The sequence below is a fragment of the Neophocaena asiaeorientalis genome, unplaced genomic scaffold (genome assembly GCF_003031525.2).
Source record: "Neophocaena asiaeorientalis asiaeorientalis breed wild unplaced genomic scaffold, Neophocaena_asiaeorientalis_V1.1 scaffold108, whole genome shotgun sequence".
Lineage (NCBI taxonomy): Eukaryota > Metazoa > Chordata > Mammalia > Artiodactyla > Phocoenidae > Neophocaena > Neophocaena asiaeorientalis.
In genome coordinates this window covers 4,672,162-4,689,515 of record NW_020173770.1, presented here as the reverse complement: position 1 = coordinate 4,689,515, position 17,354 = coordinate 4,672,162, and the positions used below count along the sequence as shown (strand labels likewise).

Sequence of the window (17,354 nt, the reverse complement as noted above, 5' to 3'; positions counted from 1 at the left end):
ATAGATGAGGAGACTGTGGCATATGGGGGACAAAACTCACCCGAAGTCCCCGGACCAATGAGTGGCAGAGCTGCCACACTCAGGCAGCCCAGCCCCAAAGTCCGTGCTCTCACCCCTGCGCTGTGCTACACACCCAAGTGCTTGGGAAGACAGACAGGTAAAAAGACATAAAGGACTTCCCTGGTGGCACAGTGGTTAAGGATCCGCCTGTCGATGCAGGGGACACGGGTTCGAGCCCTGGTCCGGGAAGATCCCACATGCTGCGGAACAACTAAGCCCGTGCGCCACAACTACTGAGCCTGCGAGCCACAACTACTGCAGCCCACGTGCCTAGAGCCCAAGCTCCACAACAAGAGAAGCCACCGCGATGAGAAGCCCACACACCACAATGACCTGGTCACCGCAACTAGAGAAAGCCTGCACAGCAATGAAGACCCAACGCGGCCAAAAATAAATAAATTAATTAATTATATTTTTTAAAAAAGACATAAAGTATCACTCTAGTGCAAAGTGCTTAGTTTGGTAATGAAAACATGTGAGAGCAAAACCAATCTACCCACTGCAAACAGAAAATATTTCTTCTGGGTTCTACTCTGTGGTTCTCTCAGGTAATAAAACTGATGCCTTAGGGATAACTGTTAAGAAATTCCATGAGATGGGCTGCAGGACTTGACAAATAAATATCAAATACTACCCCCGTCCCTTTTCTGCCACTGCTCAAAGCATCTCTAACGTAAAATTAAGAGGAACCGCTGCTGATGCTTCTCGGCCACGCAAAGGCCATGTCATCAGCTTCACTGAGAAAGGGATCAGCTGATACGTGCACACAGATAGCCGTGCTAACACCCTGGTACTTTTCTCAGTAACTGAGAGTTTAAAGCTGAGAGTGTTCCCTCACCCTCACACCCCATAATGGACAGGTACCAGTCCCTGAACTACTGGGCACATCCAGCCCAGGGCAAAATCCAAAGGCTCAGAAAAAGGTCTACAGACACTTTCTCAAAAAGGGAAGGGCATTCCCCAAACGTCCTGCAGTGCCCAAGGGTCTGCAGCAAAGGCCCAGGGACCAGGTGACAGAAATAGCTCGTAGCAAAGGAAACACTCGCCAGGGGAGGCCTGGCTCACAGGGCAGCTGGGCCCCTGTGAAGGCACGCGTGATCACCAGCTGCTCTGTGAACCAGGAACGACCTCCCTGCCTGGAATCCCCAGGTTCTGTCCAATGGCTTGCTTTCTACAATCATGGGGGCTTAGATGGTGGCATTACTGCAATTTCTCACAGGCCAAGGGAAGGACCGGGATATTTCTAGAGCTCAGTGCAGACTGTCATTCCTAGCTCAAGAAACCCACATTCCTGTCATCTCCAAAATGTAGCCAACAAGAGTGAGAAAGACAAACATTGCTACTTCTCACCCACACGGTTTCCCATCCTTAGGACCACAGAGGAAATACAGCCAGCCCAAAAGGTGTAGGTGCCCTAGCTCTCATGGAAGACACAACTGATTGAACTGTGCTCCCTCCAAAGAAGTCCTAATCCTTGGTACCTACAAATGTGAATTTACTTGGAAATAGGGTCTTTGCTGATGTAACTAGGTTAAGCTGAGGTCATGGTGGATTAGAGTGTCCCACATAACTATGACTAATCCAACACGACTGGCATCCTTAGAGAAGAAAATCTAGACACAGATAGAGGCAGACAGATGGCCATGTGAAGGAGGCAGAGACTGCAGAGACGCTGCCAAAGGCAAGAAACACCTGGGCCCCCCAGCAGCTGGAAGAGGAAGGAAGGATCCTCCCCTAGAAGCTTCAGAGGAGGCAGGCATGCCCCACAGACACCTGGACTTCAGACTGCTGGCCTCCAGAACTGGGAGACAATAAACTTCTTTTGCTTAAGCCATGTGCTCTGTGGTATATGTTACAGAAGCCCTAGGCAACTAGACAGAGGGGAACTGATTTTTGGTGCTGTCTACAGGACTGTCTCCTAAGAAAAAGCACCTGTGTGCGTGCTCCCAGCATGGCCAATCCTTCCTTTTCAGCTGAGGAATTTGAGGTTGGGGTGTGGCAGGGGGACCTGCCAGAGCTCACATGCGAAGTCCAAGGCAGAGCCAGTACTGAGCCCAGGCCTTGGGGTCTGAGTTCAGTTCTCCCCACCAGCTCATGCCCATCACACCATCTAAAGACTGGAAGAAGCAACACAGCCTTTCCTGGTGGGTGATAAGCCTCCATGTGAACTAGTACTTAGCATGACATTTTCACTCAACTATGAAGCTTTTCATTTGGGGTTTAACCTTAATTATGTTTTATTTATTTCCCTCTACCCCGAGTCCCTGAGACTTAACACAGGAAGGGATTTCACCACAGTCCTCTTCTATTCTGGGCAGGAAGAGTGGGGGACGTGTCAGAATTTTTCTCCTTATAGCTGGGGTGAAGTTCAGCTGCACCCTGAAGGCTTGCAAGCCCTGTACCCGCCCAGCCTCAAGACCAAAGAGAGAGCCCGGAGTCAGCGACAGAGACATGAGGAGTTGAATGGACGGGGGATCTTACGTGTCTGCAGCGGGGTCCTGGAGTGACGCCCCACCGTGTGTGGCAGACAGCAGGAAGGACATGGCAGCAGTCCTTGCTACCTGGGGAAGAGGGCGGTTACCAGTTATGGGGAGAACTGACATCGGGTTGGCTCATCAGTTGCATGGGAAACCAGCAGAGGGGCCGCCTCTCGCCGCCCCTTTGATAAATTATCATAGTGGAGATAGTTTGGATTCAAAGATTTCAAAAATCACTAGCTGGCGCCAGGAGCAGGTACATAGGCATTTACTGATTATATCATAGGCGCTACAACTGAGAGGAAAGGTCAGTCAGGTGAGTAGGGTGTAGGTGAGGCAGGGACTGGTCGAGCAGGGGATGTGCAGAGAGTAAGAGAACAGTCATCTTGGGTGGCCTGATCATACAGGTGACCATGTATACCAGTCTGTCCAAGACAGTCCCAGTTTACAGCTGTTGTTCTGGTGTAATTACTGACAGCACCCAACTGCACTCTCAAAAGTCTCCCATTTTGGACAGTAAATTATGGAGTCACTTTCCTTATAATGGCTATGGATGTTCACAAATGTTTTACACAGCTTGATGGAATGGAAAAAATGCAGGACTAGAAATGAGGAGACTCTTATTCCTGTCCAAGAAATATGAGAGGTTTCAGTAACACAGTGTCTGGCAAGTATGAGAATGGTGGCCAGGCAGTAGGGCCAGAGCCCAGGGAGCTCCAAGGGGGAGCAGACGGGCCCCGGGCTCAGAGCCGCATTGCAGGGCCATTCAGGTTGTGGTGAGGACTTTGCCTATTATCTGAATGAGATGTGATACCACTGGAGGATTCTGAGCACAGGACTGACCTGCTCTGACTTAGAGTTTCACAGGACCACTTGCAGGTGTGTGGAGAAAAGCCTGGAGGTAGAAAGGAGTAAAATAGGGAGGATACTGGAACAGTTTCGGTGAGAGATGTTATGGGCTTGGACCAGATTGGCATTTGAAGTGGGGAAAAGTGATTGCACTTGGATATATTATGAAGGTGTAGCCAACAGCATTGACTTGGACTGGACGCAGGGTAGAGAGAAAAAGGAATCAAGGTGACTCCAACTGGACAACTGCAAGAACAGTAGCACCATGTCAGGACGTGAAGAACGACACAGACTATCCTTGAGAATGCCTCTTCTCCGCCAGTGTACCCCAGCCCGTCAGAGTCCTGGGAATAGGTTCACAGGTGTGCCTGGGGTCTGGGTCCTCTCAGCCCTTGGGGCAGCTGGGTAGAGTCCAGGGCAGCCAGAACTCACTCCCATCGCCTCCACGCCCACCCCAGCCAGGGCTGACTGCCTTTAGCTGTAAACTGTAAATCCTCGTCTATTTATGGAAATGTGCTGAATGAATATTACCATTTACTAGCTGTGCCATAGTGCTAAAAGTTGAAGAGTACTGGTATTAGACGTCCAAATGGAGAGATCAGGCAGGCGCTTTGGGCTTGGGGAAGGAGTCAGGTCAAAGGACAAAGACTTGGGAGTCATCAGTGTACAGATGGTATTTAAAGTCCTGGGACTGTGTGAGATTATGGATAGGAAAGAAGGGGGTCCAGGACAGAGCCCTAAAGCACTCAAACAATGTCAGTCAGGGATGCAGGGTAGAAGGGTCCTGGCAAAGGAGAAGGAAAACGGATTGGAGTGTGTCTTAGCTTGGGCTGCCATTAACAGACCACCACTGACTAGTGGGCTTAAACAACAGACAGTTATTTTCTCACATTTCTGGAGGCTAGAAGTCCAAGATCAAGGTGCCATGAGGGTTTGTTCCTGGTGAGGCCTCTCTTCCTGGCCTGTAGACTGCTGCCTTCTTGCTGTGTGCTCACATGGCCTTTCCTCTGTGCTTGTGCAGAGAGAGACCCCTGGTGTCTCCTCCTCTTAAGGACACCACCGGTCCTGTAGGACTTGGGCTCTACCCTTAGGACCTCATTTAATCTTAATTACCTCTTTAAAGGCCCTATATCCAAATACAGTCACACTGGGGGTTAGGGCTTCAACATAGGAGTTTGAGGGGGAAAATTCAGTTCATAACAGAATAAGTTACAGAATAAAGTGGACACAGAGATGTAATTGTAGATAAGAAGAGTACTGCTATTAAGAAGAGTAGCAGAAATAAGGCCATAACTGGCAAGGGAGGCAGTGAGGTCAAGAGAGGTTCCAGAAGCATTCCCCTTGCCCCACATACACACGTGAGAGACACCAGAGCGAGGGTAGGCGTGGAGAAGGGCATTCTGGATTATAGGCAAGTCAGGGAAGAATGCCATGCAATGCACTTGGGGAGCAAATGAGCAAGGCCCTTTGGTATGACTTTCTCCTTGAGGTTCCAGGTGTACCTTGTTCTGCCTTGTCCACTTGTAGAAGCTCCTGAATTTTAGCCACAAGGAGAACTAAGAAATGACAAGCTGGCCTTCCAGGCCAGAAAGTTGGCTCTCAATTAGGCAGGAGAGGGGCTCTACCATATTGCTTTCATTTACCCAAGAAACACTGAGTCTCTTCTTTGTGATGCTGGGTACTGGATGCCGGGAAAGGGACAAGTCAGACTTAGTGCCCACCCTCAAGGAACTCCAAGGCTGGTGGGGGAGGATGGACAACCACAGAACTGTGAGCGAAGTATTGAGAAAGAGACAGTCAAGGTACTTCCTACTGCAAACTGCCAGGATTTGGAAGCAAGGCTTCAAAAGTACGCCTCTGGGTCTGGGGCTCCTCTGATTTAGATTTTGTATTCTGCTGGGGTAGATAGATGATTTAGGGTGAAGTATCTTTATTCTAACCACTTTGTACAGAAGGTCTGTTGGGATTAACGAATAAAGGAGTTCAGCATCAAACTCATGCAGAATACGTTTAAGATGGGTAAAGCCAGCTAAAATGCTTTTCATTTACTAGAGCCTGGAGTATTCTAGGGATTGGGGCAGGCAAGGGGGTTCACAAAAAGTGAACAAACCAACCCCTTCTCAGCAATATGTCACTGTGGCCAATGTACACCTTCACACAGGACTCCTTTAGCTGTTCCCATCAAGAAGTTCAAACACCAGTCACTTGCTATGAAGAGCAAGCAGTGAAATGGCAAGTCCCTGTACTTGGCCTCTGTGGTGGACCGAATCCAAAATTTATATTTTGAATTCTTTTAACCCCCAGGACCTCAGAACGTGACCTTACTTGGATATAGGCTATTTGCAGATGCAGTCAAGTTAAAACAAGGTCATTAGGGTGAGCCCTAATCATTTATGACTAGCATCCTTATAAATAAGGGAAATTTGCACACACAGGGACATACAGGGAAAACGTTAAGTGAAGATGAAGGCAGAGATCGGGGTGACGCATCTACAAGCTGAGGAAACTCAGAGATGTGCCAGCAAACCACCAGCAGCAGGGAGAGGGGCCTGGAACAGACTCCCCCTCACGGCCTCAGAAGGAACCCACCCTTCTGACATCTTGATCTTAGAATTTTAGCCCCTGGAACTGTGAGACAGTACATTTCCTTTTTTAAAAAATATTTAGTGCTTCCCTGGTGGCGCAGTGGTTGAGAGTCCGCCTGCCGTTGCGTTGGGTCTTCGTTGCTGTGCACGGGCTTTCTCTAGTTGCGGCGAGCGGGGGGCTACTCTTTGCTGCGGTGTGCGGGCTTCTCATCGCAGTGGCTTCTCTTGTTGCAGAGCACGGGCTCTAGGCACACGGGCTTCAGTAGTTGCGGCACACAGGCTCAGTAGCTGTGGCTCGTGGGCTCCAGAGCGCAGGCTCAGTAGTTGTGGCGCACAGGCTTAGTTGCACCCTGGCATGTGGGATCTTCCTGGACCAGGGCTGGAACCCGTGTCCCCTGCATTGGCAGGCGGATTCTTCACCACTGCCCCACCGGGGAAGCCCGAGACAGTACATTTCTGCTGTTTATGCCATCTAGGTTGTGGTACTCTGATAGGGCAGCTCTGGGAAAAGAATAGTCTCATCCAGATTGAAGCTGCAAGTGTGGTGGAAATACAGCACGGGAATTCCTTTCTCCCTGCACTTCTGTGACCAAGTTGAAAGCTCCCTGCTGTGAGAAACTCCTGTGCTAACTGAAGAATGTCGTTTGCCCTCTGCCTCTACAAGAATGAAGTTACCAGCCACTGCAGTCGCTGACCTTTGACACACCCTGAAAGGAGTTCGGGCAGAGATCAGGAATGAGGCCCTCTGAGCTCTGGAAAATCTGGCAGAACAGGCCTTCAAATAGTTAGATATTTTCAGGAGAAAATTTTATGAACCCAATTTCTTGCAACTTCTCATACCTATAAAAGCACTAAAATCACTAACGGAGATGTCAGCTCCTTGTGACTAGCAGCAGCCTTCTACCGATATGTGTGCTTGATTGTATGGACCCCCCTTACCAGAATCATATATTTGCTGACCTCCCCCCTACCTCTTCCGAGCAGCTCCTTCAAGCTATCTGAAAGCTGTCTCCTGGGCTATAGTCCTCAGTAAGCCCCAAATGAAACTGAACTCACAGCTCTCATGTTGCACGGTTTTTTTAAAAAATAAATTTATTTTCTTTTATTTATTTTTGGCTGAGTTGGGTCTTTGTTACTGTGTGCGGGCTTTCTCTAGTTGCGGCGAGCGGGGGCTACTCTTCGTTGTGGTGCGCCGGCTTCTCATTGCGGTGGCTTCTCTTGTTGCGGAGCACGGGCTCTACGCGTGCAGGCTTCATTAGTTGTGGTTCACAGCCTCTAGAGCGCAGGCTCAGTAGTTGTGGCGTATGGGCTTAGCTGCTCCGTGGCACGTGGGATCTTCCCAGACCAGGGCTCGAACTCATGTCCCCTGCATTGGCAGGTGGATTCTTAACCACTGCGCCACCAGGGAAGCCCTGTTGCACGGTTTTTGTTTTTCAGTCGACACCTGTTACCTGTATTGCAGCAATACGAGGAAGGCAGGAACAGAAGGAGAGGCAGGGGTATTCTCAAGCTTTTAGACAAGGAGGATTGTATGTGAGCCACTTTGAACTTTGACGAGAGGCCTGGTGGAGTGGAAGAAGCTTGTGCTAGAGGGGCTGAAGCCTGGGTTCTGGTCTATGCTGTTCTCTTCTTGGTCTCAATTCCTGCATCTGTAAAATGGGCTGGGTCCTCTGAACCACTGGCTTTTCTGAGGGACTTTCTTCCCCATAGTAGATGCTCAGTAATATCTGTTCGCACTTTAGATTTACCCAGCGACTTTTGAGCAGGGGGGATGGTCACTTTTCCTTAAAGAGACAGGGAACTGACTTGATTAAGGTCTCTTTGCTGGTAAGAAAGAGCCACACCTCAAACCCACACTTTTTAACCATGTCCTGCTGCTCTGAGATCAGCAATAACAGCAGCCACCCTTTTACCCAGCGCATACTCTGTGTGATTTACCAGGCTAAGCATTTTACATGCAAGATCTTAATCTTCATTTAAACCAGCAAGGAAGGTATTATTATTCCTTTTTTACAGAAGAGGAAACCAAAACTCTGAGGGTTGGGTAACAGGCTCAAGGTCACACAACGCAGTACGTGGCAGAGGTGAAGTTTCACCTCTTTCCAGGTGAAGTCTGGAGCCCATCCCCATTCTCTCAAGCACCTGCTGCCACCTCTCTGCTCCTTTAAGATAAAATCTGAGCTGAAAGTGAAGATTGGGCCAGCAGGTCAGCAATCTGGTCTCTGACTGAGCGAAGTTCCGTGGGGTCAGTACCATATTTTCTTGAATGACAAAACCACGGTAGTCCACTTATTTGCATTTGCTACTCATTCACACTCTGACCATGAGCTCAACACTGGGTACTAATCCGAGGGCACAAAGTAAGGCTTTCCCCCGCTTCTCATATCAAAGCAATACATGCTTATTGTGGAAAATTTGCAAAATACAAAAAAGTATAGTTCCTCAAAAAATTAAAAATAGAATTCCTATATGATCCAACAATTCCACTTCTGAATATATGCCCCCCAAAATTAAAAGCAGGGACTTGAACAGGTATTTGTACACTCACATTCATAGCAGCATTATTTACAATTACTAAAAGGTGGAAGCAACCCGTGTCCATCCATAGATAAATGGATAACAACAACAAAAATACATACAATGGAATATTATTCAGCCTTAAAAAGGAAGGAAATTCTGACACATGCCATGGCAAAGATGACGCTTGAAGACATTATGCTAAACGAAACAAGCCAGCCACAAGAGGATAAATACTATATGAGCCACTTATACGAAGTCCTAGAATAGACAAATTCATAGAGAAGGAAAACCACTTTCCAGGGACTGGGGTAGGGGAGATTGCAGAGTTAGTGTTCAATGGGTACAGAATTTTGTTTTGCAAGATGAAAATTCTCTAGAGAGGGATGGTGGTGACGATTGCACAAAAATGTGAACATACTTAATGCCACTGAACTGGACACTTGCTTAAAATGGTAAATTTTATGTTCTGTGTATTTTTACCACAAAAAAGTATAGAAAAACAGGGGAAAAAAATCACCTATGACATTTCAGTGCAGCTCTATTGGTAGGCTGGCACAGTGTCTTCTGAGTCTTTTTCTAATTTTAGCCTTTTATAGGTCTTTCTTTACAGCTACCTCTCTCATGCATTATTGGAAGATGTTTTTACATTGTTATAGGACCCAAAGGGGCCATTTTAAGCTATGCCATCATATGTGAAGCCCTGATGTTTACACATATTATATTCCATGTTGTGGCCTGGTAGGCAAGACTGCTAGGAAAGACAGAACTCACAGAACACAATCATGGGGACTCTGGCTCTGAGGACCCTTAAGGTATCCTACTTCCATCTCCTGCTGCTGAAGGATCATTGAGAGGTTATCACACTTCTGCTTAAAATTCTGCAACATCCAGTCTCACAACTTGGGGACAGCTCATTCCATTTTTGCAGTCACACTCATCCAACCTACTCTCCTCATTTTACAGACAGAAAAAAAGCAAAGCCATAGACCTCACTCTCAGAAAGCAGATGTCTTCTCTAATTTGTGACTTTCTCTCCAAATAGTATTCTTTACAACAGGCTGCAAACTGGCAGTGTGTGGGGTAAACCTGACCGGTAGATGAATTTTATTTGGCACAAGTTTTACAAATCAAGATTTTTTTTGGTAAAAGTCCAGAACTGCAGGTTCTGTTGAAATGTGAGAACTGACCACACTGGGCAGCATTTCCACTCGGCCACAGCTGGCAGCAGCTGCCCGGTACACGCTCTCCACCTTGCCAAAGGCCCCTGCACTCTGTTCTCTCCAAAGAGGCTCAGGTCTAATTTAGAAATCCCCACTGGCCCTGAAGCATACAAGGTTGATCCCTGACTTTAAACTTTCAGATTGAGAAATGCGCTCAGGATCGGTTTCATTCATCACTGACAAGGCTGTGCCACCGACTGTGCTGGGGCACGCCCGCAGGGTCGGGCCTTAACCAGGCGTGAGGGCATCTGCACAGATCCGGCGACCTTCCATTCAGGGCCGACCACTGCCCGCGGACTACGGCCCAGCACCCAGGCCAGCACTGGCCTCCGGGTTCCGCTCCCGACTCGTCATACACCGGCAGGGCAGCAGGCTGGCCCCTGCGGAACGCCGCGTAGTCGTCGGTACCGCGCGCGGGCGACACCTACCTCGTCTGGCTGGTGAGGCACTCGGCAGGCGCCCAGTCGGGGGCGGAATCGCACGGTTCCCACCAGCAGGCAGCGAGGCTGCGGGAGCTACCAGCCGGGAGGGCGGCCCCCTCACCGCGTGGCCGGCGCTGCCATGGCGACGGCCCTCCCCGGGCCCCAAGCACCAGCACTTGCGCCAGGGGTCGTGGAGCCCCGGCCTCGCTCAGCTGGAGCTCACGCATGCGCACCGACACCCAGGACCCCCTGATACCTGGCGGAGATGGGTCGAACCACTGCGCGAAGGGGAGAGAGAACCTTGGAAAGGCTTGAGAATGGATGGAAGGAGGAAGAAAAGGCCAAGATAGGACCCCAGATTGGACTTGACTCTTAGGTATCAAGGCTGTGGAATCCACCAGGGGCAGTGGGTTGACGCCGACTCCGCTCCGAGGTTCTTCGTGACCTTCTACCCCCTCCGCTTGTAATGGGTGGGCCCGGAAGGGCGGGCTCATGGAAGTTGCGCAGGCGCAGTGGGGCCGGCAGCATGGCGTCCAGGCCCAAGCGGCGTGCCTTGGACGGCGGGTTTTCGGTTCCGCGCGATGAGGACGAGGATGATGAACTCGAGAATGAGGACGAAGACAACGAAGACAGTGACGAAGAGGAGGATGAAGACGACGAGGTCGTCAATGAGGTGAGAAACACGCGCGACCCCGGTTTGGCTTATGTCTGGGAAAAAACTTTCCAACAACCAAAACCATGTGAGTGTGTGAGCTGCTTGGAGTAGCGACTTCCCCGTACCTGAGGGTCCTTAAGCAGAAACTGGAGGTGAGAAAAGGTTCTCACTGAGGTTCCACTTCGGTCTTTTACATATTGCAGCCACAGAAAGTTATTTTCAAAAGTCCTGTCCCGGCCGGGTGCGTGGGCCCTCCCACCGCCGCAACGGCACCGTCCTCGGTGGCCGTTTTTAGTTCTCAGGCTAAAGCCCCAAATCCTTCTGGGCTGCCGGGGGCCCCGAGTTCATCCTCTGCCCTCCCCGCGCAGCCCCCCCACGCTGGGTTCGCGGTGCCTGCCTCCCTCATGGCGGCCGCCTTCCCGTTTCTCGAAGGCCAGCCTCCTTCTCCTCTCTGCGCGCTGCGTTTTTCCTGCAGTGTTTTCCCGTCCTTGGTCAGATCTCAACTAAGCTGTCTTTTCTGCCCCTCAGACCAAGTCCTGGTGATATGTTCTGCTAGAACTGGCTCCTACCGTAGAGCCTGGCATTAGAGGTAGTTAACACTCGTTGAATGAATAATTAGGACGGAAAGGTCCTGAAGACCCCGGAATGGCTAATAGGTAGCCCTGAACTTAACACCCGCCGGGCAGAGTAGGTAATTTATGTCCCTGATCCTAATCTTTGCCATTTCTCTAAATGTTACCTGAAAACTGGGTTCACCTCTTGGTGGGTGATCGAGCCAGTAAGCACAACCACGCTGAAGATTAGAAGGAGGAAGGATTTCTTACTTGTAGCAAGAGTAAGGAGAACACCGGGGGTCTTTCCCCAAGCAGTGTCTCCCCCAAACAGCAGCGCTGATGTTTTAAGCTAAGGGTACGTGCATATTCATGAGGGGGCTTGAGCAGAGGCGAATTCAGCATAAAATTGGGGCAAAGGTCAACGGAGTCCAAGCTTTAGCTGATTGAAGTCCGGAGGGTCAGCATCATCATTCGGTCCTCCACCTGGGTGGGGGCCTTAATTCCTGCAGAACTCAGATATTACGGATATCATTTGAGGAGGAGCTAGGACTCTCTTATGTCAAGAAAGCCATTTCTGGTTCTTTTTCTCAGGGACCCTCTAACGTATCTGCTTACGTAAATGGTTGCCAAATTCACCAGCTGCTCAAATCCAAAACCCGAAAGTTAACTGTAATTCCTCCCTTTTCCTCATCCCGCATCAGTAAATTCTGTTGGCTTTACCTTCAGTATCCAGACGTTTCTCATCAGTGATTCTGCAACGGTCAAAGTCCACCCTTCCACAATCTCTTGCCTGGACTTCTGTAGTAACTTTTAACTGGCATGCCTTTTCCCGTTCTTGTTCCCCTACAATCTCTCCTCCACCCACAGCAGAAAGATCTTTTAAAAATGTACGTATACGGACTTCCCTGGCTGTGCAGTGGTTAAGATTCCTCGCGCTTCCATTGCAGGGGGCATGGGTTTGATCCCTGGTCTGGGAACTAAGATCCTGCGTGCCGCACTGCGCGGCCAAAAAGAAAAATGTAGATCTGTTCTCACTTCCCTGCTCTGACCGCTCCAATGGCTTCCCATTTCATTTGTATGAAAATCCAAAGTCCTCATGGTTATTGGACAGAGAGACAGCTAATATGGCGGGATCAGAATAAGGAAGAGGCTGATGGGGGAATAAAGTCAGAGATAAACATGAGCAGGGCAAGCATGGGTGCAGGATTAGTGCTGTGACTGTGGTGTGGGTATATAATATATTTTCCGTGGAACAGAGCTTTCCCTTACAAAGCAGCTCTTTACTTTGGCCCCTTACCTTAAATGCGGTCTCACCGTTTTTAATTTAGATCTTTAACTGGCTTTTGCTAACTTCGGGTTATAGAACTCAGCGCTTCTTGCGTTAACATGGATAATCTACCAGTTTGCCAGTGGTTGGAAATTTGTGTAGTAACCATCACTGATGATAGTGTAAGAAAATAGGCACTTACATATACTGCTGGTGGGACTATAAATTGACGCACCCTTTTTGGAGGGCCATTTGACAACATCAGAACTTTAAAATGTGTATAAATGCTCTGATTCAGTAATTCTGCTTGTGGGAATTTACCCTCCAGCAATAATAGTAATACTAATAATACACGATTTAGGATCCTCAAGGACTGATCTTATTTAGCACTTAAAAGCCTTTAAGTTTTTTTTTTTTGGAGTGAAGTAATCCTTACATTTATTTATGTAATATTTCAGTGGCATTGCTTCTTAGAGTCTGTTATTGTTGTTTTACAGAGATAGATCAGGGAGCCTCTCTACACACACCTTTTAGTTACTTGTACTCACCATATTTCCTCCTGCCTCAGGGCCTTCGTCTGTGCTGTGCCAGGAGCTCTCTTTACTGGTCCTAGGTTCCCAGCTCAAGTGTCACTTCTCTAAGGGAAGCCTTTCCTGAATTTCCAACCTCCTATTTCTTAAGCTGTTATAGCACCATTCACCTGTGTTTTATAGCATGCATAGTTGTAAGCCTATATTTATTTCCATGACTGTTTCCTTAATGTCGGTATTCCCACCTACACCATAAGCTCCAGGAGGGCATGATCATTCATGTCTACTTTGCTCACCTTTTCATCTTGAGTGCCTGGCACAGTGCTTGGTACAGAGGGGTACTCAGTAAATTCTTGCCCAGTGAATGAAGCGTAGCCTCAAATCCATGGGCTGAATCAAGCTCTAGGCAATGCCAAGGACTTTTGAAGTGATTTTGTTCTTTGCTCACTCTTACTGCAGTCAGGTAAATAATAATTTCTCATTTGCTTTATCCAGAACAGACTTTCTCAACATCAAAACTAGGTCACTCTGAATGCTTTGTTCTTCTCAGGCTTTTGTTTCAAATGAGGAGATGGTGTGAAGGTGCTTTGTCATCTGTGCAGATGGCAGTCTTGGCAATGTTTGCTTATTTTGAAGCCTAGGCAGTTATAGTTCTTTTGGTAACATTTTCTTCTTCTTGTCCTTTTTCTGGCATGTTCCATAGATGGAGATAGAGCCAAAAAGAATGAGGTGGGGAGGGAAAATAATGCCTGAATTATCTTAGTGAGTTATGTATGATGACCTATTTTGTGTGTCATTTACAGGAAGTGAATATTGAATTCGAAGCTTATTCTATCTCAGATAACGATTACGACGGAATTAAGAAATTACTGCAGCAGGTATTGTCTTTTATTCACTACACACGCATTTGCTCTTCTAAGAAATTCCAGGCCATTCGATATAAGTTCTGTCAGATTTCATTTTTTCTATTTTAGAATTCCCATTTCTACCCTCTCCACTTTGCCTGGAAGGAAGAATTGTTTTCTTTTCCAGGGCTAGCTCCCCTATTTGTGCCTCTACTCCCAGACCCCTTCCTTTGATTAAAATACTTAAGTATTCTGTGTTCTAAAATACTCTCCCTTTCATATTTTAATTATTAGAGCTATTCTCTTTTTCTCTAATTCATTTCTAAGCTTTGTGGGGTTAAAGGAATTCTCACATAATGGCCTGTCACTGATTCCACCATCTGGTGCCACAAGCAGCAGGCTTGCTGCTTCTCTGTATTCCTTTACTCCACGTAAGATGGCTTTGGTTCGCCACCCTTCAGAGCCTCCGGTGTCCAGTCCACCCTCCTCCCCTCTCGTCTCCTCCCTGTCCGCTCCCCTCCCCAAGACCCCCTGTATTACCACCGGCTCTGCCTCGTCTCAAATTTCTGTGCCTTGACTGCTTTGATTTGCTCTGGCTTTTCTTTCCTCTTGGGATTGTTTTCTGGGTCATCTTCCTGGTCAAATCATTGAAATTTCATTATTTTTATTTGAATATGGAAATTAGAAGTTTTATTAGAAATCATACTTTGGTTTTATTTTTTTTAGGTTTTTTTTTTAATAGATTTATTTTTATTTATTTATTTACTTTTGGCTGCGTTGGGTCTTCGTTGCTGCGCGCAGGCTTTCTCTAGTTGCGGCGAGTGGGGGCTACTCTTCATTGCAGTGCGCGGGCTTCTCATTGCGGTGGCTTCTCGTTGCGGAGAGCGGGCTCTAGGCGCGCAGGCTTCAGTCGTTGTGGATCTTGAGCTCAGTAGTTGTTGCACACGGGCTCAGTAGTTGTGGCTCGCAGGCTCAGTAGTTGTGGTGCACAGGCTTAGCTGCTCCGTGGCATGTGGGATGTTCCCGGACCAGGGCTCGAACCCATGTCCCCTGCCTTACTTTGGTTTTATATAACCACTCTGCCACCAGGGAAGTCCCATACTTTGGTTTTAATTTAAAATATATTTTTTTTCTCCTCTTAGCTTTTCCTAAAAGCTCCTGTGAACACTGCAGAACTAACAGATCTCTTAATTCAACAGAACCATATCGGGAGTGTGATTAAGGTAAGCAGGACAGTTGCGTTTATTCTGATTAAATTAGTTCTTTATCCTAAGTTCCTCCTGTTTTATAGCAAGTAGGCCAGAAACTCAAATTGGAAAGTATTACTGGTTAGAAGGCCATCCCAGCAATTCAGGGTTATTAAATGCAGTGATCTAGGTTGTGGCAGCGGATAGGGAGAGAAGTGGGCTGATTCAGAAGATACTGGGGAGGTGAAATACGACGGGGCTTAATGAATGGTTGGGTCTGAGAGTGAGTGGAAAAGGAGTTGAGGATGATACCCTCGTGTCTGGCTGGAGAACCAAGGTAGCAAGCATGGAGGAGAATCAGGTTAAGAGGGGAACACGAGCTTGGATTTGTACATTTTGCGTTTGATTTGCCTGTGATATATACAAGTGAGATGTTGTGCAGCAGCCGGAGACTGGGGCATTTTCAGCACATAAATGGTCACTGAAGTCGTGGGAGTAGTTGAAGTTGTCCACGGAGGGCAGGGACAGTCTGGTCATGACAGCGTTAGTTGGGGGGATGAGCTAAGTGGCAGAACCTGCCAGGGAGACTCAGGAGTGACAGGAGAGGGAAAAGGGGGAAAGCCTCGAGTGGTGTCATGCAAAGCAGGGGGTGGCACTTGGAGGAGGAGGGAGCAGGCCTGGGATGAATCCCGCCTCTGCGTGTACTCTCCGCTGGCTCTACGTTTCTTCTGCCGCCTGACAGACTGCCCTGCGCCTTCGAGTCAGGACCGCAACAGTACTCTGGCCCGTGACTCTGCACTTTGGACAGAGCTCAGTGAGGACAGCTCGTATTTGCTCCGGGCACATTAGCTGCAGAGGCTCAGCGCGGGGCTGGCGGATTTCCTTGCAAGATGGTTCACTCCTGTGTCTCTGTTGGGAGCCCAGCTGGAACCATGGGCCTCAGTCTCTGTAGTGTGGGCCTCCCTACCCAAGAGAGCCAGGCAGAAGTGCAGAGCATCTTATGTTACTGGGTGATTTCCACCATTCATTTGATCAGCAGACGTGATGGCCTGTGCAGGTCCAAGGGGAGGGCACGTGGATCGCCCCCCTCAGTGGGAGGAGTGTCTAGGTCACTTTGTCAGAAGAGAATGTGGGATAGGAAAAATCGCTTCAGCCTTCTGTGGAAAATGCAGTCTGCACGGTGACCTTCATCTTTCTCCGCGGGCATCTCTGACGATGAGGATGGTGCCTGCTTCGTAGGCGTGGGGGGGGGTGGTGAACAAGAGAAGATGCTCAGAACGGCATCTGGCGCATGGCTTGTACTCTATGCGTAACTGTCCCCGTTGAAGTCTTTTTTTCTATTCCCAGCACCTATCGTCTAGCTTATTGTAAAAAAGCAAAATAAATAACTCCACCTCGGTCTAAGGTTCCATCCACTCAAACGACCTCACCTTCAGCCATCTCACTTGGTTTTCAAAGCCAAAATTCTTGAAAGATATTTTGCATTTGATTTCCACCTCCTCTCCTAAACACCTTAATCTGGCTTTTACCCCCAACACTCTCCCAATGTCCTGAAACTGATGGGATCACCAACATCTTCATTACTAAATACAACAGACGCTTTTCAGACCTGCTGCCAACATTCAGAACCTGTAGCACACAGCGTCAGGAAGATGAGAGGGTGACACCTCGGTAGCATCCCTTTATTAGTGCGGTGGGGAGAAGCAGCTGCCTGCTCTGTCAGCAGACACTCGTGAGCTCTAGCTGGTTAGTGTCCTGAGACCTGATGCATACTGATGAGAAGCAGTTGCTTTTAGTTTTGAAAAAGCTTATTCTCTAGTCGGGGGATTCAGCCTTTCATTGGATAATTACACAAATAAGTCTAAATTACAATTATGGCTTCCACAGAGACACCTGAGGTGTCCCAGGGACCCAGGCTTCTTGTTCCTAGGACAGGGACTGCCAGAGCTTTCTCTGGAGGCTTTGGAACTGGGGGGATTTGGACTCTTCTAGAGAAGGCGATTCCGGGGGAAGGGGAGGTGGGCTGGGGACTGCGTGTGCGTGGCTGGAGTCTCAGGGCCCGGGTGTCGTGCAGCGGGTTGCTCAGAACTCGGCTGCCACGAAGAATTGTGTTGAGTGAAGAGGCCCGGGAGAGGGAAGGAGTGGGCTGGGAGGGGCAGGCCTGGGGCCAGGCCGGGGAGGGG

At 48.6% G+C, this 17,354-nt stretch overlaps 2 protein-coding genes across 4 annotated transcripts in view; one reads left to right on the top strand and one right to left on the bottom strand.

Annotated features, from left to right (window-relative positions):
* The window catches only part of UROS (uroporphyrinogen III synthase), a 31,859-nt gene extending 21,508 nt beyond the window's left edge, over positions 1-10,351 (bottom strand). For all 3 annotated transcript variants that reach the window (XM_024751561.1, XM_024751562.1, XM_024751563.1), the window contains exon 1: positions 10,140-10,351. The gene's annotated coding sequence lies outside the window, so the exon portion shown is untranslated. The remainder of the gene's footprint in view (positions 1-10,139) is intronic.
* A 293-nt stretch (positions 10,352-10,644) lies between these two features.
* The window catches only part of BCCIP (BRCA2 and CDKN1A interacting protein), a 12,610-nt gene continuing 5,900 nt past the window's right edge, over positions 10,645-17,354 (top strand). Inside the window, exons 1-3 of the mRNA XM_024751559.1 lie at positions 10,645-10,806; positions 13,943-14,017; positions 15,127-15,207. Coding sequence (XP_024607327.1) covers positions 10,660-10,806; positions 13,943-14,017; positions 15,127-15,207 — 303 coding nt within the window. The 5' untranslated portion in view covers positions 10,645-10,659. The remainder of the gene's footprint in view (positions 10,807-13,942; positions 14,018-15,126; positions 15,208-17,354) is intronic.